This window comes from Zalophus californianus, chromosome 1 (assembly GCF_009762305.2).
Source record: "Zalophus californianus isolate mZalCal1 chromosome 1, mZalCal1.pri.v2, whole genome shotgun sequence".
Taxonomy (NCBI): Eukaryota; Metazoa; Chordata; class Mammalia; order Carnivora; family Otariidae; genus Zalophus; species Zalophus californianus.
This window is the reverse complement of record NC_045595.1, coordinates 46,217,455-46,238,777: the sequence shown is the minus strand read 5'-3', so window position 1 is coordinate 46,238,777 and position 21,323 is coordinate 46,217,455. Positions and strand designations below refer to the sequence as shown.

The window sequence follows — 21,323 nt, the reverse complement described above, 5'->3', positions numbered from 1 at the left end:
CAGTAAACCCCTCCATGAGCCATAGCCTTATTGCCCTTTTCTTTTCCTAAAGTTGCCATTATTCTGCTTTTTAAAGTAAATGCTTCCCTATATTTCCTTATAGTATTATCACCAGTTGTACATCCCAAGGCTACTAGGGTTTAATCCTATCCATTTAAGGGTAAATTTGTGTCTTTTTCAGGACTCTCTTGGGGAGTCTGGATGGCTTGGTCAGTTAAGTGTCTGCCTACCGCTCAGCTCATGATCCCAGGGCCCTGGGATCAAGCCCCACGTTGGGCTCCTTGCTCAGCAGGGAGCCTCCTTCTCCGTCTCCTTCTGCCATTTCTCCTGCTTGTGCTCTCTGGCTCTATCTCGCTGTGAAATAAATAAATAAAATTAAAAAAAAAAAGACTCTTTTAATCACAGGTTTCCTTTCCGTTGCTCCATCCCCCTGCCCCGTTTTTCATCCCTAACAATTTATCTCTGGAAGAATACAGTGCGATTAACCTGTGGACTTTGCCATGGTCTGAATCTTGTTGTTTGCCCTCTCATGGTGCAGCTCACCTGTTTTCCCTGGCCTCTTCATTTCCTGCAAACTGGTAGCTGGATCCACAGGCCTGATCAGACTTGTGTTTGAACCCAATGGCAAGACCTCAGATAAATGGCATTGGCTGTGTACATTGTTCTTGGGTTCTTGATGTTGTTATTCAGTTGTTCTGTGTGGTTTTATGCATAGATTTGGGGCGATCCAAAAACTATGCTGCTGCTGCTGCTGCTGTCATCTTAGGTAGATTTTTTTTTTTTTTAATATAGAGGTTTGAGGCAAGACATTGAACTGGCTTTTAGGGTTTGCTCACAAAAATATCTGAAATTGTGTGAATTTAATGGTTTAAAACAGAGCATATGTGCATGCTGAAATCTGCTTAGTTGTGATTATTATTTGAATACTCAATTTGAAACAGACGTCTTAAAAGGTATAGCCACTAAATCCTAAAAAGGATTAAGGCTAGTTTTGGTTGCTGTGTTGTTTTGGTTTGGGGTATTTTATTCAAGATAACCTTCTATTGTTGAAATAAAGGTAGTGGTTAAATTACTTAATATTTAAAAAGTATGCTTCATTTTAATAATTGTGTTATTAAAATAGCTCATAAATCTTTGACATGAGGGATGGCCATGGGGTGGGGAGAAAACAGTTGCTGTCGGTGGGAGCCTGAGAAACGATTATCTCTTGGTTTGTGGTTTGGCACTTTCTGAATTTGCTAACACTTTAAGGAAATAAATTTTTGAATAGGTGTCCTTGATAAAGGAGGAGGGTAGGTTATTTTGAGAAGTTCTTTTTAACTGAAAACCAGTTTCAGTGAGGAATCAGAATTACTAAGACGACATCATCATCATCTTCTTCTTCATCTTCTTCTTAAGTAAAAAACAATTTTGGGACAGCATATCTTGCCCAAGTAAATGCTGGGTGCTGTGTTATTCGAATGATGCTTGACCAGGACAAAAGGCAGGGAAAGTTGCAGCGTGACTGTGTCTTACATAATCACAACTGGGCAAAGACTCTAAGCTAGAAAGAGAGGCATTAGTAAGGATGTGATTCAGTTACCTAAATGTGCATGGGTTATAATGAGAAATGCCTTGGGGCCCAGCAAGATTCTGAGGTCATACCCCAAAAATAATTTTTAGAAAAGCTTTAGTAAGTTAAATAGTATAAGCCAAGCCAGAAACTGTTCAGAAAGCCAAGTTCCAGTACGTAGGAAAAGTAAATTAAAATAACTCAAAACATGTGCCTGGTGGATGAATTGCTCAACCTCTTTTTTGATATTGGAAGTTTTACTTTTCTGGTAGCTTAACCACCATTTCCTTGGACAACCTCAGTTCAGCTTTAAGAGTTTTCTTCTTTCACACGGCCGCCAAGACTTTTCTCTCTCAAACTGATTTTGGGGCTTGTTTATTCAGAAAAGCCATAAGGAAAAGATCACAGCCACATCCTTTGAGTGAAGGAGACCTGGTTTTAAACCTCAGCTATGCCGCTTACCAGCTGGTTTTGAGGAAAATCACTTAACTTCTTTGCTACTCTTTTTTTTTTTTTGGACTTCTCAAGTTGATGCTTCGTTTTCAAAGTTTTGGGCCGTCTTTTTTAAGCATTATGATCTATGGATTTCTTTCTAAATAATCCTTTTAGTTCCAGCAGTTTTGTAATTTATTTGTAATTGTTTATATCTAAATATTTTCTAATGTCCAACATCATTTCTCTTAGTGATTCTGTCTGTTTTTGCTTTATATCTTTCAAAGCTTTGTTTTTAAGCTTGGAAGTGTAACTGCATAAGTGTAGAAGTGTATCTTTCTTGTTCAGTTTCGACATATAGGGATTCTCTTTTTCTCTAATAAGTTTTATCTTCAGTCTGTTTTTTGTTACCTACATGGGTGCACAAGCTTTCTTTTGTCTAATATATACTTTCTCATCTTTTCATTTTTAATCTTTCTGTATCTTTATGTTTTTAGTATATCTCTTGTAAAGAGTATATAACTGTTTTTAGAAAGTCCATTCGGACAGTTTTTGTCTTTCAGTCAAGAGTTTAGTTTATTTATGTTTATATGTAGTTTATTATGATTACTGATATATTTGGCTTTATTTCTACCATTTTATTCTTTGCTTTGTCTCTATCCTGTTTTTTCTTCTATTTCTTGTATATTTTTCTATTTCTTCCTTATTCCAACTTCACTTGTCTGCTTAGAAGTTAGATACTGTATGTCTCTTCATTTACTAAACTATCTATTTTAATGCTCACATTTAAAGTCTAAATTTTAGTCCCTTAATTTTTCTGCCGTATAATACTAGGACCTTGCTCTAATCATCCCCATCCAACTTACGTATTACTGATACCCACTATTTCACTCTAATTTGTTCTCTTCCTCCAGTGCTTAGATATAATTAATCCATTTCTGTATAATCCATATTTGGTTACTGCTATCATTACTACTACCTGTGCCTTCCTTTCTGCATCTCAGAAAGAATGTATATTCTGACTACAGGACGTCTTTTGGTAGTAAATGTTCTTGTTATTAATTGTTTGAAAATATCTTTAATTTTGTTTTATTGTTGAAAGATATTGTCACTTAGTAAAAACTTTAGGTTGGCAGTTACGTTTTCTCCGCACACTGAAGGGTTGATCTCACTGTTTTCTGGCTTCTTTTGTTGTCATTCATACATAATCTGTTGCTGTTCCTTTGTAGGTGATCTGGTTCTGGATGCCTTTTTTTTTTTAATGTATTTATTTGAGAGTGAGCGCACGTGGGTGTGTGAGTGCACAGGTTGGGGGGAGGGGCAGAGGGAGAAAGAGAACTTCAGGCCGACTCCTTGCAGAGAGCGGAGCTCCATGGCCCTGGCTGGGCTGATCCCCTGACATTGAGATCATGATCTGAGCCAAAATCAAGAGTTGGATGCCCAACTGACTGAGCCACCCAGGTGCCCCTGGCTCTGGCTGCTTTTAAGATTAAATCCTGTCTTTGTTGTTATACAGTTGGTCTATGATATTTATAGGAGTTGATTTCTTTCGTTTATCTGGCTTGAGTGTCATTGTGCATCCTGGATCTGAGGACTGGCATTTTTTTAAACAACTCTGGACTATTCTTAACCATTATTGTTTTGAATACTGCCTTTCCTTCGTTTTTACTTATCTCTCTCAGGGTCTCCAGTTAGGCATTGGTCAGCCTTTGTCAGGCTCTCTTCCATGTCTCTTAAACCCACTTTTGAACATATAGATGTATATTCCATTTATATATTTCATTTTAATTTGTTGCATTTGGCTCTATCTTTGTTATTATTAGTAGTTGCCGTAAAGATTACCATATGTGTACTTAACTTCTCGTAGTCTATCACAAGAGTTAATATTTTAACACTTCACGTAAATATAAGTGCCTTATAACCATATAGGTTCCTTTACCCCATGCTGTAATTGTCTTATGTAGTACATCTGCATACTTGGAAAAGACTTGAGATGATGTTACAATATTTGCTTGTGACATCCACACACACACACACACACATATATATTTTTAATTTAAAGAAGAAATATATTTACCCAAACCATTTCTGTTGCACTTTATTCCAGAAGTTTCCTGTTTTCGTCAGGTATCATTTCCTTTCAGCTCAAATAACTTCCTTTAGCATTTGTTTGAGAACAAGTCTTATATCCATGAATTCTCTTAGTTTTTCCTCATCTGAGAATGTTTTTACTTCCCCTTCATTCCTGAAGGCTATTTCCACTGAATACAGAGCTGTGGACTGGCACTTCTTTTCTTTCATCACTTTGAAAATGTAGTTTCATTCTTTTCTGGTCACATGGTTTCAGCCTTTTGAATCACTCTTCTCTTATACGTATTGGTGTTATTATTTTCTGGTTTCTTTCAAGACTTTAAAAAAATCTTGCCTTTTGTAGTTTGATTATGATTTGGACATTTGGACATTATTTTCTTAGAGATTAGAGATTATCCTATTTGTTGAGGTTCTTGTGTCTGTGAATTTATGTCTTTAACCACATTTGGGGAGTTTTTAGCCATTATGCCGAATATTTTTTTCAGCATTCATTTCTCCTGTCTTTTTAGGACTCCATTGCATGAGTGTCAGATATTATCCTATGGGTTCCTGAGGCTTTGTTCATTGTTTTAAAATGGTTTTTTCTCTCTGTTCTTCAGGCTCCGTACTTTCTATTGCTGTATCTTCAAGTTCCCTCTTTTTTCTGTCGTTTTCATTCTGCTCTTGAGCCTATCCAGTGAGCTTTTTAATTTTAGATATTGTATTTTGCAATTCTAAAGTTTCTTTTTAAAATATAGTTCATGTTTCTCTGCTGAGAATTCTATCTTTCTATTCATTTTAAGAATATCACCTTTACTTCATAGCTGATGGTTATAATAGCTCTTTTAAAATCTTTGATAATTCCAACATCTGGGTTATCTTGGCTTTGGTACTGGTTCAGTTTCTTTTCCCTTCATTATTAAGTTTCAGGTCTTGTTATAATTCTCAGGAGAATGTTGACTTTTCTTTTTTTTTTTTTAAGGCACTCAATCTGGTAATGTGGTAGGTATAGGCCACAAGTTTTGTCTTGCCTACTGCTAGTGTTGATATTGTAGTTTTGTTTGTTCATTCCTTTTATGCCAGCACAATGCTGTGGTTATTTTTTTTCCCTTCACTGTAACTAGCATTTTGCTTGTTTTAATCAATTTCTTGTAGGGGTAATAATGCCTACCTGGTAGAGTATTGTAAGGACCAAATTAAGTAATGTATGAAGAACCGTCTAATACAGTACTTAGCACATAAAAAGTCTTTTAGTAAATGTCATTTATGCTGGCTTCTTTCAGTGCACTATCTCTAATTGAAAATTGAGTTAAATTTTCTTTCCTTTGCTTTACTGTTGCCCGTTTGTAAGATTTGATAATGCCATATATAGCACTCTGCCAAGTTGCAATGATATTTTGAAAGGATTTGCTATTGTGGAATAAATAATCCTCTTGGATTATCTCAGAGTCCTTGGCTGGAGGAATATCAGTGACATATTCCCCCCCCTTTTTTTGTGTGTGGGAGTGGCAAAATATACAAAAACATAAAACTTAACATTTTAACACGTACAGTTCATTGGCACTGAGTCCATTCCCAATGTTGTGCAGTCATCATCACTATATATTTCCAGAGTTTGTTCACTATCCCAAACAGAAACTCTACCCAGGAAGCAATAACTTCCCATTCTCCCTTTCCTCCATCCCTTGGTAACCTTGATCGTACTTTGTGTCTCTATAAATTTCTTTGTTCTAGGTGCCTCATGGAAGTGTCCTTTGTGTCTGGCTTACATTACTTGACAAAATGTCTTCAAGGTTCATTTATGTTACAGCATGTATCAGATTTCATTTCTTTTTAAGGCTGAATAATATTCCTTTGTTTCTATAGACCACATTTTCTTTATCCATTCATCTGTTAATGGACATTTATATCGTTTCCAGCTATTTAACATCTAATTGCTGTTTTGGCTTTTGTGAATAATGCTGCCATGCACATTGGCATGCAAGTGTCTGAGTCCCTGCTTTTAATTCTTCTGAGTATATACAGGCACATATTGTTTGAGTTGTTTGGATTCATGCCTCCTTGATTATCTGCCATTAGCCCTGGGATGTGTTCTTTGACTTCTTCCGGTGATGGAAATGAATCTGCCTCCCTCTGTTTGAAAGTTTGCTTTCTGGTGTAAAATGTGGTCTGTTGGGCAAGCAATCAAAAATGTCCTACTGTCTTCTAGATATTGTGTTATTCCTGAGAATACAGAGATGAAAGATAGCCCTCCCCATGCCCTTTAGGTGCTCAGAGTTTAAGGGATATGATAAACCAAAATTCGATGTTTTCTCTGATTTATGAGTTTTTTATATCAAATGTTTTAGAGAAATAAAAATTGAAACACACACATCATCTGTTTTAAAATTATCAAAAAGAATAAGAGTATATGAGATCTATACCATCCTGGAGTGTCCTGGAGGTAGCATGAAATAACATTGAGAAATGAATTAAGAAGGGCATTGGCAGGTGCTGTGGTGAGGAATGCTGGGGAGGAGTTAGGGGAGGTACCTGGAGAGCTGTGTTTGTTAGGTTGATCATGGGAGAAGGCCTGTGTGTGGAAGAGACATTTAAGGGAAACCTTGCAGATGTGGAAGAACTCATTTTGGGATCAACTAGAACAAAGCATTGCTTGAAAGACCTACTATATTCTTATGCACTGGCCACTCAACTTTTTGCTTTGTATGGTCTGATTTTAGCCGTTTACTCTGGGAAATCCATTCGAAATGCTGAATGGTCTTTTGTCCCACATTCCAGATTTAGGTTGTTCCATTTATTTGCTCTTGTGGCTTCTTGTGCTTTCTCTTTATGTCATTTATCTCACTTATAATTACTTGTGTAGGTATTTGTTGAATGCCTTTCCCTTTCCCAGGTATGTTTTGTGATGGTGGGAGAGAATGCACTCTACCACTATGTTCCCAGCATAGTAACTGTCACTTAATAAGCAATAAGTATCTGTCAAAAAAAAAAAAAAAAAAGAAAGAATGCCATTTGGGTATCATCTGTTGGATCATTTAGTTTTTGAAAGCTATAGGGCTCAGACCTGGTATGAACTGTCTCATGTTGGAAAGTAGCTTTTCCTTGGCAAGAGAACACTGGTTTAGTCAATCAGGGTTGAGGTGGGTTCACTGTAACTGAGTTATTTGGGAAGGGCAGCCCAGGCCTGGCTGATTGGATAAGATAAGAAGAAAACATAGTCACACAACTGTATTTTGTGTCTGTTTTTGAAAAGAATAGTTGTCTGTCTGATTTAGGAGTCAGTGTGGTGTAGGCTCAGGAAGCAAAGCTTGATAACTCTGGAAGGTGAGAACCCAACATAATAGGATAACAGGGCCCAGTTTTTTTCCATCTTGCTCCAAAGTAAGGCACCTGATCAGAATGAGCATGAATTTGAGGCATGCTGGCGTTCCAGAGGCTCAGATTTGATATGTCTCTTTAAGGAGTCCTTAAGTTTCTTGTCAAGTCATAGGTTTTTTGAGATCTGACATGGATGAAGAAGTAATAATGATTTTGACATCCCATACCTCCCAGATATTGGTGTTTGCATTGTAAACCTGTAAAGTGAGACAAAGATTGACTATTGAGTAAGGGAGTCATGCCCAGGAGATATCCAGCTTTAAGAAAAACTTATGCAAAAATGAGAATTTAGAATCAATGGAACTTTCAAAGACATCTGGCAAAAAAAACCTTCCTCTTATAGATGAGGCAACCATGGCCCAGGAGGGGAAATGGCTTGCCTCAGTTCTAGATAATGTTGAGGGTGGCACTGACCTTTTAGTACCTGAGGACCATCCTAGGACCTTTCCCACTGTGTAAAACTCATAAGCCAGGAGCTGAGTCTCTCTCTCTTTACAGATAGATATCCCACTGAAAGACTATATCTAAAATCAGTATTTATCCAGAAGATGGTCACCCAAAGTGGGAAGGGTTTGGAAGACACGGAAACCTCAGGAACAGGTGAATTTATTCATTAAACAGATATTTATCTTGTATGTGCTATGGGCCAGACAGTGTTCTAAGTGCTGTGGATACAACAGGGAACCAGATATAAGTCCTCAATCTCTTGGAGTTATAACTGTAAGACTCTGAACAAGTGAACTTTTAACTGACTATGCTAATGGCTTGTGAATAAAATAAAGCAGAGTAATAGGATAGAAAGTGACTGCAGTGTAGTGTGGTTGGGTTCTTTTGGCTCTTTTATGTGAGGTCTGGGTGGCTCCAATGACACTTGAGCTGAAACCTAGATGAGGAGTAGGAACCAGCATGACCAGTAATGAGGGAGTGATGAAAAGCAGGATTGTGGGGGCGCCTGGGGGGCTCAGTCGTTAAGCGTCTGCCTTCGGCTCGGGTCATGGTCCCAGGGTCCTGGGATCGAGCCCCACATCGGGCTCCCTGCTCAGCGGGAAGCCTGCTTCTCCCTCTCCCACTCCTCCTGCTTGTGTTCCCTCTCTCGCTGTCTCTCTCTGTCAAATAAATAAAAAAAAAAAAAAAAAGGAAAGAAAGCAAAGCGGGATTGTGATTGGGGCGGGGGGGGGTGACGGTTAGGTTGGAAAAGTAGGCAGCAGTTGGATTACATAGGGCTTTGTAGCCTCAGAGAACTTCTTAAGTTCAGTGAGAAGCTGTTGGACCTAGGGAACATTTTAAAGAGCTTGCTCTGGCTTCTGCATAGGTTTTGTCATAGTTGGTGAGACTTGTTTGGGCCATGGAGTAGGATGGTAGGAGTAGGGATGCTAAAAGTGGTTTGATATTTGGAAGTACATCTGAGCCCATAAGGGGAAAAGGAGAGGAAGGACTCAAGTATGACTACTAGCTTTTGGCCTGAGCAGCTGGGGAGGTGGTGATTCCCTTTGAGATGGTAGAGCCCAGAGAAGGTTGAATAAATGAACCTAGAGAAGACAGAGGTGAGTGAATTATAATTTTTCTACAAACATCTAAAAGGTGATCTGAAAGGAATTTGATTTATTCCATGTGATCCTTGGGAGCCTAATGAGTGCCAGCAGTTAGAAGGTCTCTGGGAAACATTTCATTTTAGCCTTTGGTTGGGAACCTTCTATTTATTAGAATGATCTGGACATGAGGGACTGCCTGCAAGGAAGTGATATGGGTCACCCAAATTGTTCAAGCTGAGACAGGGAGACCATCTATTGGTAGAGTGACCGTGTAATTTATTGTCCAAATCTTTTGAGAGTGAAATGGATGCTGTTAATTTTGCTAGATAACAGGTGTAAATCTGGACTGCCCTGGTCACGTGAGGGCAGTCCTGCCTTACCTGTTCATCCTAGGGATACTGTAGAAAAGATGCCTTTGGGTGTAAGTTGAAACCAAGGGACCTCTTGGCATCCCTTCAGATCTAAGGTTCTGAAGATCTTTGGTGTGTTTCATTTAACAAAAAGTATTGATGCCCAACTTTTCTGATTAAGTGGAGTGCACTTGTAATACAGGCAGCCTCCAGTGTGGGATGCCCTCCCCATTCCTGCCCTGCTTCACTTGCTCTTCCTTCTCACCTCCTATGGGAAGCATTTGTAAAGTTAGCACCCCCTGACTGTTGTTGGGTGCCCCTCCTTGGACTCCCATAGCTCACTGAGCTCCTTCTGGTCACAGTACTTAATGCAGGCTTAAAATCATCTACTCATTTGTTTGTCTTCATCCCCAGATTTTATGTTTTGCTCCTGCACCCCCAGGGCCTAGCACAGGGCTGGCATAGGGCAGATGTTCATGAAATGTTTGTTGAATGAATGAATGAATGAATGGCATTGTGAATTAGTTTTTATAGATTTCTAGTAATGTACTGACACCCACATATACATAAGAATATGTATCTCTTTACCGTTTATTACGCTAAATCCACACAGCAAGCCTATTTGATAAGTTTTCTTAGTGTATTCATTTTACTGATTGAGGAAACCAAGGCTCAGAGAGGTTCAGTAACTTGCCCAATGTCACATAGCTAGTAATTAGAGAGGCAGGACTGGAACCCACTAACCACTTGGCAAACTGCTTGGCTCAGTGCATACTGTATATCCTTATTCAAAACTTAACCACATGTTATAGTTTAAAGATTTTGAAAAGTTCTGCAATTAAAAAAAAAGAAAAACTAGTTTAACTTGATTAACCCAGTGCCTTCCTGACCACTTAGACTGATGTGACTGTGGAAACTCTCTACCACCGACTCCCCCTTTTACCTATAAACATCTTTTTGTAAACTGTTAGGAAACAGCTGTTGGGAAATGCTTGGATAGTGGAAAAGAGTTACGAATTGAAAATCTGCGGTTGTAGGTTCTTTTCCTGACTCTGCCTGCCACTTTTCAGGGCTAATTTTTTCTTTTCTTTTTTTAAAGATTTTATTTTGTTTATTAGAGAGAGAGAGAGAGAACACGAACTAACAGGGGGAGGGGCAGAGGGAGAGGGAGAAGCAGACTCCCTGCCTAGCAGGGAGCCTGACATGGGGCTTGATCCTGGGACCCTGGAATCATGACCTGACCTGAAGGCAGACACTTAACCAACTGAGCCATCCAGGCGCCCCAGGGGCTCATTTTTTCATCTGTAAAATGAGGAAGTTTAAATAGATAGCCTCCCAGATCCATCCCACCTTTAAAACTGCAACATTGTAAGCAGACCTGCTTTAAGCATGCAGCCATACTGGGGAAGCCTGGCATACTTGAGTGTTAGAGCCAGGTTACCACTCCTTGCCAAGCCTGTGTTTGTTTTACCAGCTCCCGCAGAGCTTTGCAAGATACACAGTATTGTTAAAAAAAAAAAAATGCAAATGTTTCCTACTCTGTGTGCTGTCACCACACAGAGAATTATCAGTCACCATCCTGCCACTGGCACAGTGTCCACCTGCCGGGTGAAATGCTCATGTCGGGCTGGTGACCTGAAGAAGTCAGCCCTGTGGAGTCTTCAGAATTTGTTCTGTGCTCCTGCAGCCCTAGGCTGAGATGAGCTAGTTCAGTGCCAACCTCTAGTTTCAAGGGGCAGCAGTTGAACCATCATGCTACGTGACCCTCTGCAGATGCCTGTTGCTGGACCAGCTGGGAAGTAGATCATCTCTGACTGTGCATCTGGGCTGCCTTTGCAGCAAGAGTCCTTGTCCCCTTTGTCATGTTGCTCTCTGGGGTGATGACTCTCCTCTTTTTCTTCTCTTTTACCAAAAATAGGTGGGATTATTCATATTCTGATTTCCCTCCGAAATAACCTGTGTGAGAGAATTTCCCATTCTTAGGATGCTTTTACTATATTCTGTCTTCTCTTTGCCCTTTATTCTCAGAAGCTTCACAGCTTGTAAGGCATGAAGGAAAAAGTACAAAATCAATCAAATGGCATTCAGACTTTATGAAATTTCCCTGTTTTATACATTGAAAAAGATCTAAGTAAGCCACTAACAATTTAAGGGGCCTAAATGGAGTCTCCTTGTAAAGAATTATAATAAATACAATGCTCTGGAGTGCCATGAGCTTTTACATATGCCTAGCCCTCTTTCCTGAGGGAAATTAGCCACAAAATCTATTAATGTTATAGATTTTTAAAAATACATGGTAGATTTTTGAAAATGAGTTTTAGCAAGAACTTATGAGACATACTCTTAGGTACCACTTCTGGAAATTTAGCAGAAGCAAAAAATAAAAAATCTAAGTGAAGATGTTTGAAGATGTTCACTGTATTATTATCTATTATAGCCACACACACACACATAAAGCAACAAAGTTTAATATAACCTGAGTGGTTCAATGTTAGGAGATTATTTGGTAAATATGATATATCAACATGATGAAATATTGTGTGTAGCCACTAAAAATGTTTGTTCTGAAGTCCAGATAAAACATAGGAGAGTCTTTAGTAAAATTAATGAAAATGATCAATATATATTTGGAAAAAATATGTTTTGTTTTGTTTTTTTAAAGATTTTATTTATTTATTTTTGCGAGAGAGAGAAAAAGCACCAAGTGAGGGTAGGGGCAGAGGGAGAAGCAGGCTCCCCATTAAGCAGGGAGCCCGATGTGGGGCTCAATCTCAGGACCCTGGGACCATGACCTGAGCTGAAGGCAGATGCTTAACCCTCTGAGCCACCCACATGCCCCTGGAAAAAATATGTTAAAATGTGTATGCTTATTGATGAAACTAGAAGATGAATTTAAAAGTAAAGTTTGCAGTAGGACAGTGAATATAAGTAATTTTTAATTAAATTAATAAATACTTTCAATATTGCTTATTTTTGTTTTTTCAATGTAAAATTAAGTCTCTTAGCTCTGCTAAAAGAAAAAACTTAGAAAATCTGAAAAAGTATGTTCAGTGTAGATAATTTAGATATTAAAAATGGTACCCACAGAAGAACATTAAATATCACCCATAATCTCACCGCCCAGAAATAACCATTGCAGACATTTCAGTATGTGTACTAACTAATCTTTTCTTGGGGTGTGAGTGTTTGTGTGTCTACATGAAAACATATTTTTAAGTAGACTTGTACACACATGCCTGTAAGTGGCTTTTTTCACTTTTTGTGAAGGGCAAACATTTATCCATGCAATTACATTTTTCCTGCATATAATTTTTTAAAAGATTTTATTTATTTATTTATTTGACACAGAGAGAGAGCACAAGCAGAGGGAGTAGCAGACAGAGGGAGAGAGAGAAGCAGGCTCCCTGCTCAGCGGGGAGCCCGATGCGGGGCTGGGATCCTGACCTAAGCCAAAGGCAGACACTTAACGACTGAGCCACCCACGTGCCCCCCCATATAATTTTTAATGACTGTTCTAGTCCTTCATATGGATGTACAAACAAGGGACTCAGTCAGTCTCCTTGCTGTGTATGCATATGGTGTGGCCTCTTGATGAGTATTGTCAGATTGCTTTGAAGATAGGTTATATCAATTTACATGGTCACCTCTTTGCCTAAAGAAGTAAAAAAGTATTTTTTTAAGCAACAGAAATTTCTTTTTAAAGATTTTATTTATTTATTCATGAGAGAGAGAGTAAAAAAGTATTTTTAAAAAAGTCCTTTTCTCTTCTTTATTTCACTGAAGAAACTCCCAAATCAACTTTCCCTATACAATTGACAACGAGTAAACTAGATCACTGTTAAGGGTTCTTTGAGCCCAAAGATTCCTTGGGCCATTTTTTGCACATTATGTATAATGAATGACTATGCGTAGAGTATCCACTCCTCTCTTAAGGACGTGTAATGAATGTTTGGAGTATACTGATTGATGCCATATGGGAATTCAGTGTATCCTAGCATGAGGAATTTCACTAAGAACTGAAGCAAAAAGTTACTGAAAATTTTCAGTTATGTTTTAAGTTTCATAAATATTTGTACTCTACTTGAAAAAGCATGCATTTTTCTCTCACACCAATTCTATTAAGTAGTGAAGGTACCTAATTTAGGATTTAATTTAAAATAAGTTGTCAGACTTGACTACCTATCTATTTTAATGATGAATTTCTTTGCACTCTTTTTTCAAGCCTGGTTCTTTACTTTCCACATTTGTATTGGGTGCTGAAGCAAGAGATTTTTTACTCACTGTGTGCTTTCTATTCCATTTGATTCCTTCAGCTGCTGGATTCTCCTCCAGTTTTATTTACACTTCATGAATTTGAACAGATCTGTACTTTCTCATTGTTCACCGGTGCCAGTTGAAAATTCTCCCAGGCTGTTTTTATAGGGGTAACTGTCATGTTTATACTATGTTGCAAGAAACGTCCATCTTTTTAATTTGCTTATCTAAATGCATCTAACTTTTAAGAGAATAGTTGTAAAGTTGTGAACTTGACATCTTTACGCTTGAATATGCATAATTACACAGTGCTCTATCTTTCTCCTGTGTCGACTTTATTCTAGGCTGCGTGTGTATAAGAAGCATAATTTACCACCTCTGGCAAGAATAAAGATAACCTTTGATATCTTCTCCATTTCTTTTCATTAAACTGTTACTACAAGTCTGGTTATGTCCCCAAGGGAGAGGTGAGAAAAGCTGTCTTTGCTCTGAGAAGTCCATTTCTCAAGGGGACATCAATACGCACATGGATCCTATTTACATTGTAATTGGCTACTGGCTGTCTGGTACAGCTGTTTCAACTTAAAACCCAAGACAGTTGCTATGGAGATGGTTGACTAGAAATAGGTCAAGTTAAAGTCCTTTTCCCCCTGAATATAAGAGAGTGCTGTAACTCTGGAATTGTCTCAGTTGAATAGAAAATGTGTAGGTGGGCAACCACATTAAAAAAAAAAAATGTTCTCTTCGTAGGATGAGGCTTATCATAGATGCCAGTCCACTCTCAGGTAGCACACTGGAAGTCTCGTCCTGTTAAAGCCAAGGAACTAGAGCTATCCTGATTTGCAGTATGACCTTGATTCGCTGGCTCTATGTGACTCTCAAAAGTTATTTTATTTCATAAGTTCCGAAACATAGTAGGATAGCATTTATTTTCAAGACACTAACCAGGAGTTCAAGAACAAGTTTTTAAAAACATAGCGTTAACAGTGACATTTGGAAAAGGAAGGCACCTGGTGACATTGGATGGGATGTGCCATAAACTGGGCTGGGAAACATCCTGCTTTCCTAAGGCCTGATTCCCAGGATGAATGATGTCCTACCTCTGATCGCATCAGTCCTCTTGTGGGGTGACTTTGATTACTATTTTTTTTTCATCATGTGTCAGATGGGGAAATGGTTCCTGACTCGTTGTCTGATCATTGCAGTGTGGGGACTTACGGTCTTCTTCACAGACAGGCATGTGGTATAGCTACTCTTACAGGTCCCATGGCTTTGTCTGGTTTAGTGTTTGGTGAATGTGGATTCCTCTGGCATCCGCTACACCCCTCACACCCTTCCCCTGCCCCACTCTGTGGTGCTGCTTGCTTCAGGAGTGGGTTAGTTTATGTGTAGATGGTTCTCACGTCATGATTGTGATGGAAGATGACAACTATACACTCTTCTTGACAATTCTTTGGAAATGACAAATGTTCTAATACTTTTCTCAGCCTGTCTTTCTTCCGGAAAGGGTGAGCCAAGGGTTGACTGGGGCCCATGCTGAAGAAGTATTAGGGGACAGATTTTCACTGATTAGAATGTATGTTCTTTGAAAGTTCTAAGAGAATATTGCAACATGCAATAACATAAATGAATAATAATAATATTCTTATTTTGTGCCAGGTACTGTTCTAAGCTCTTTATGTATATTTCCTTATTTAATTCTCACAACAACCCAGGGAGGTAGATAGAAGTGTTAGTGTCCCATTTTTTACAGATGAGGAAACAGACCTAGAGAGGTTAACTAAGAAGCCCAAGATCATGCAGCTTGTAAAAGGTGGTACTGTTTTTCAGGCTCAGGTAGCCTGGTTCTAGGCTTGGATGTGCTTACCACTATGCCTCTATGAACTATATATTAACATTTAAGAAAGATGGTCTTTTTTTTTCTGATTATTGTAGTGCAGTGGTTATTCTGCATTTGGCAATGTCTGGAGACACTTTTGGCTGTTGCAGTTAGGTGGGGGATGGTGCTACTGGCATCTGCTAGGAAGAGGTCAGGGATGCTACTAAACAGCGTACAGTGCACAAGACAGCCCCTTGAGACAAGGAATTTTCTGGCCTAATATGTCAGTAGTTCTGAAGATGAGAACTCTTATTATACTAATACATGCTCAATCTTAAAAAGTATATTACTCCCTTAGTCTTGACCCCTGTAAGTGCAAGTATATTCTTCCAAGCCTTTTCCTTCTGAGTATACTACCGTATATTCATGTGCATATATTTTACAGAACCAGAATCAAATACATATTCTATTTTATAGGTTATCTTCGTTACATATTACATACATTATTTCCACTTTGGAGTGTCTTTTGATAACTATAGTATTCCTTTGGAAGGATGGATGCCAAGGATGGGTTATTTTGTAATTTTTAATTAGAAATAGTATTATAATACTGTAGATATATCTTTTGCATACTTCAGGTCTTAATATCTTGGAGAGAAACTAGGTTGTGGCCTTTGGACAAGGATAGTGTTACTGTGGTGTGTCCCCGCCCTGATCTCGAGCCAGTCTGTTTGTCCTGTCTCACTGCACACATCACTGAGATTGTTGATCATTGTGTAGCCCCGTAACTTCAAGTCATATAAGCTGGTGGTCTGTTTGGGATGGGTTGTTAAGATCATGTGAAAGATTTCAGAAAAGAGGAATCCTGGGAGAAATGAAAGCAGATATCTAAAATGAGAGAAAGTGTGTATGTGTAGTGGGGAGGAAACTGAGCCAGAACTATGCACTAGCATGTGTAAGGTGGTACTTAGACCCACCAATTGGAGTTTTGTAGACATTTTTGAAGGAAAATGAAGTGACTAGCTCCGTATTTTGTTCTTAACTTTGTGTAATTAACCATGTAAGATAAATATGTAAAATAAATAATTTAAATACTATCAATATACTGTCTTAAATCATACTCTATGGATTCCTGGGAGTTGAAGATCTCTTTTAGGAATCAGACTCAGTGGCTGGCAGATAGTGAGTGCTCAGCAAATATTTGTAACCAGAGTGAATTGAGGGGAAGAGGAAAGGAAAAGGGAGGCCACTGGAGTAGCCCCACTGCGGTCTGCCTTTATATCAGCCAGCTCCATGGAAGGTCTCCCCTGAAGAAGGGGTAGGAAACCTTGGAACACATGGACCATTAAAGCTCGCGTTTGGCCATTTTCACTACAGCTGTTCCTATGCAGACCCTGTGATTCAGCATTTCCACTCCATGGTGTACAGTCAACAGAAATGCATGTGTATACTTGCTAAAAGTCATGAGCTCCTAAGGATGTTCATAGAAGTAAGCACTATTCATCATAGCACCAAACTGGAACCCACCCAAATGCCCATCAGTAGTAGAAGAGATTAATAAATCAGTTTTTTTTTAAGTTGCTACAGATGAAATGTTTCAAAACACGAAGTGTACAAGAAAAACAGGCATTCTAGTTTCTACCACCCGGATTTAACAGAGGTTAACATTTTGCCATATTTGTCTTTAGTTCTTTTATTATTTTAAGACATAGAACCTTCTGGTGGCCCATCTGATTAATGTTGGGATGGGTTGGGGGTGAGTGAGTGATCTGAAGATACTGAAACACAAGAGTGAGATAACCTGGGCTTTCTATGCACATTTTCCCTTGGCATGGAATGAATTACCTGTCACTGGACCCTAAACATCCGGCAGTCTAGTCAGTGAGAAAAATCCCCGGATGAAATAGAAATAAGCTGTGCCTTTTTCCTCTCCTGGACTCTGAAAAATAGAACATCTTGCAGTGGTGTCCTTAAGGATATTATGCCTCTTTTCGTTGAAATATAAGAGAATTTGTTTTTTCCCATCAAACTGTGATTGGAATACCATGAATGTTTTGATTGTACTGATGTGAAGAAAAGAACAAGAATAGAGTTTGGTGTTTTCAGTGATTGCTGTAATTGTTAGCAGGAATACCATCCCCCTTTTCTTCCACTCAACCCAGCTCATCAGGATGCAGATGATTGACAGTAGCATTGTCATGGGGATAACCTTGAGTCTGCTGTAGTAGATATTACAAGAGTCATTTGCAAATTTCTGTTCTTTAGTTAGTAGTAGCTACAGTGATGATGAAGATTTTTTTTTTTTTTTTATGGCTCTCCTCCTGTCATGAAGCCATGGTTGAGAGCTGTTCTCTTTACTGAGTGCTTGCTAGTGCTAGGCGTACTTGTCAGCCCTTTATGTATATTTCTTCCTTGTCATAACCCATGAGGTGGCTATTGTTATGATCTCCATCTAAACATGAGAAAACAGACCTGGAGAGGTTCAGTAGGTTGCCAAGGGTCACACCGTGAGTGATTTAAATCTGTTTTGACTGGCTACAAAGCCAAGTTCTTAACCAGTCACTAAATGAGGGCCACTTGCTCGTGTTATTTGGGTTACTAGAACTGTAAAATAAGAGTTAAGGTCCTGGGAACATTTGGCTGAGCGCTTCCCAGTCCTGTTGAATTCAACCTCCTCTGTAGTCTGAGGTAGGTGAGGCAGGAGTCCTGCTCCCATTTCACAGATGAGGACTCTCAGGAGCCAGACAAGCAGTGTACTTGCTTAGGGCTGCACAGCTGATGTTGGGCTGGAAATTGAATGAGGGTCTTTTGAAAACACACTCCAGCATTTTACCCTATGCTTCAGCTTGGTATCTGACCGCCTTAGTTGACCTTCAGCCCAGCACTTAATTGTAAGGTTAACTCTGTTTCCCCATCTTTTAAATAGGAGCAGTACAACCTGTTTCTCACTTCTTAGAGATTATAGTGGATTAGCTAGCACTGCATGTTTTAAAAATTCTTGGAGGGGTGCCTGGGTGGCTCAGCTGGTTGATTGTCTTAACTCCTGATTTCAGCCCAGGTTGTGATGTGAGGGTCATGAGATCGAGCCCCATGTAGGGCTCTGCACTCATGGGGGAGTCTGCTGGAGATTCTTTCTCTCCCTTTCCCTCTCCCCTCCTCTGCTCTAAGATAAATAAATAAATCCTTAAAAAATAAAACTTCTTGGAGATACCATTTAAACATATATCTGTTTAGTCATTGTAGTGCTTTATGATATGAAATAATGCTCTTTTATTGAAGATTTATTTACATATAAATCTTTATTTTTGATATTCTGGTAAAAGTATTTGGTAACTGAAATGGAAGTTGAAGATCATGAGATTTTTTTTTTTCCTGTACATATTGAGTCCGTGTTTTTCTAGAGTCATAATAGCTAACCTCAGCTTTTCTGGGTTGCTTTGAGGTTGCGGCTGCTCCCTGGTGGTTACCTGTTAAAGGCGCTAACTGGAGACACCCAGAAGGGCCCGACTCTACTGTTCTACACAGGTGAGGCTGGTGGTTCTTTTCCCAGTGGACATGTTTAATTGCCAAATAGATTCCAAAGAGTGAGAATGACAAATTCTAATTCGTTGGTAGGAAAATAAAATAGCAGGAAATAATGTATGTGAAGACCCTAACTCACAGAAGGCTCTTACTAAGTGGCTTCTTCCTTCCTCATTTGGCCTGTCAAAGAGTTGCCATTGCAGATTTTTTTCACCCTCTGACAGGCCTATTACAAATCTCTTGACATATTTAATCTTTGCAACCTATTTGCTCGCTCTCATGAGCAGGTCACTATGAGGAAGAAGACCATCTGTCTTATGGATAAATAGTTGTGTCTGGCCAGGTGGTCACTGTGGAAGCTCCAGCCTTGGGTATACGATTCTTGTTATCTCCAGTCCTGGACTGACATACTTTGAAGCCACCATCTGACTGAAAAACCACAGAGCTGCAAGTCGGTCAGCAAGTCTCCAGGGTGGCAAGGAAATAATGATCTCAAAAATAGAGTAGCAAGCACTTTAAGCCCCAGAGATGGAGAAGGGTTGGGTCAGGACTCAGCATCTCGACAGCCCAAGAAAACTGTTCTCCTAACCCACTTTTTCAGATGGGAGTTTTGAGCCTCTATTTTTGACAATGTTGCTGGTTACTGCGCTTGCTGCCAGGGAGCCGAGCGAACGTGAGGTTCAGCTTTGGGGCTGTGATCCCTTGACAAAGGGCAGAAACCTTGCAAAGCCCAAGCTGGCAGCCTTTGTGGTGGCAACAGACTGTGAGACAGGCAGTCCTAGGATTCTTGGGTACCTCAGGTCGACCGGGCCTCTTAGCTCCCAACTGACATTTTCTTTCATGAATTTAATAGAAGAAAAAGCTGAGGCAGAAGGAAAACCCAGAGGGGAATGTATTTTATCCACTGACTGAGTCCATTTTCTTAGAAAAGTGCATCTCTGATCATTGCTGAAAACAGTTACTGACACATAATAGGTACTCAATAAACATTTGTTGAAAGAATAAATGAAAGTCATGGTGGAATTGCTGTAGGGAATTCAAAGATGTTTCAGGAATGGACTAGGAGCGTGTAGTCCGCTTGAAAAAGTGTGAACAGCGAATTAAAGCTCTCTAGTGCTATGTGAATGTGTCTTTCCCCTTATTGTCAAACTTTTCCCCAACCCTCCTTGTCTTTCTGTGCGCTTAGAAAAAATAGTAATTTGGAATCTGCTAGCATGAGGCAAATATAGTCGGCTTATCTGCAGTAGGAAGGCACGAAGTTTAAAGCCAAGCCACCTGTGCAGAGGAGGGGGAGGAAGCAGGACTGGCCAGAGGGAGAAGCCAAGACCACAGTGCAGGTCCAAGAAGTCCCCACTGATCCCTTAGGGGGCTTTGGGGTAAATAGGATGGAGCTGTGGCGGGCCGAAATGGCTGGGCCTTTATGTGCCGGCTGTGGTTGTCATTGGTGGTTCTGAGGTGGCTCTCCACAGCTGTGGAAAACCCTGAGGGAGCACTCCCCAGCAGCTGGAGCAGTACTCCTTCCTGAAAGGGCGATGTGGGTGGTGCATCTCTACATCCACTGGACCAAGTGAGATTCTGTGGGGGTCTGGGCCTGCCCGCAAGTGAAGAAATGTGTTGAGTCTTGTTCCAAGAGGGATTATAGCCCACTTGAGCCTGGGATGTCAGGAACCTGTGGTGGAAGGTGACAGATGTGCCACAGCTGGGGCTTGAGTTGGGGACCAGGACCACCTCAGCGTCCCAGACTGAACTGAGGGGGATTATGGGTGCTTTGCTGGAGCCGGTTCCTGTTTTCCTGTTATAGTTCATGCCCCTCCTCACTCTGCCTTTGCTCTTTCCCAGGCCTGATCATCCGGTCCTCCACGTCTCCTGGAATGACGCCGTTGCCTACTGCACGTGGGCAGGAAAGCGTCTGCCCACAGAAGCTGAGTGGGAATACAGCTGTCGAGGAGGCCTGCAAAATAGGTACTCAGAGGGTCTTATCTTGTCTGTGTGTGGACCTTTTTCTAAGTCTGTGGAACTTACTTTGGCTAGAAAGTTGATTTTAAACAAAAATAACAACTTTTTCTTCCTAGGCTTTCTTCATCTCCGTGGACTTAGGAGACACGGATGCATGGGTCACCCAGTGTCTGGTGAAGCGGGCTCCCTGCAACCCCAAAGTGCTCCCCACATTCAGCCCCTCTGTTCTTACATAGTCCTCCTCAGAGCCTTTTGGCAGGCTGCCTTGCTTTTAGGATTTTCTTATTTTAGACATCTCCTGAAGCAGTGGTATTTTTCTGCTTCTAGAGCCATGAGGCAGAAAATTCATGTTTGGGTCACATCTTCTAGGAAAGGCTCCTTAAAATAGCAGAGGCTTTATAAAAAAGTGTGGTGTGATGCTGGCTGATTGTGCTACCATATAAGTCCAGAATGATGCC

General features: G+C 39.9%; 1 protein-coding gene across 3 annotated transcripts in view; it reads left to right on the top strand.

Moving 5' to 3' along the window:
• SUMF1 (sulfatase modifying factor 1) overlaps positions 1-21,323 on the top strand; it is a 97,708-nt gene that overhangs the window by 25,434 nt on the left and 50,951 nt on the right. For all 3 annotated transcript variants that reach the window (XM_027586482.1, XM_027586483.1, XM_027586481.1), the window contains 2 exons: positions 18,830-18,912; positions 20,749-20,871. In XM_027586482.1, coding sequence (XP_027442283.1) covers positions 18,830-18,912; positions 20,749-20,871 — 206 coding nt within the window. The remainder of the gene's footprint in view (positions 1-18,829; positions 18,913-20,748; positions 20,872-21,323) is intronic.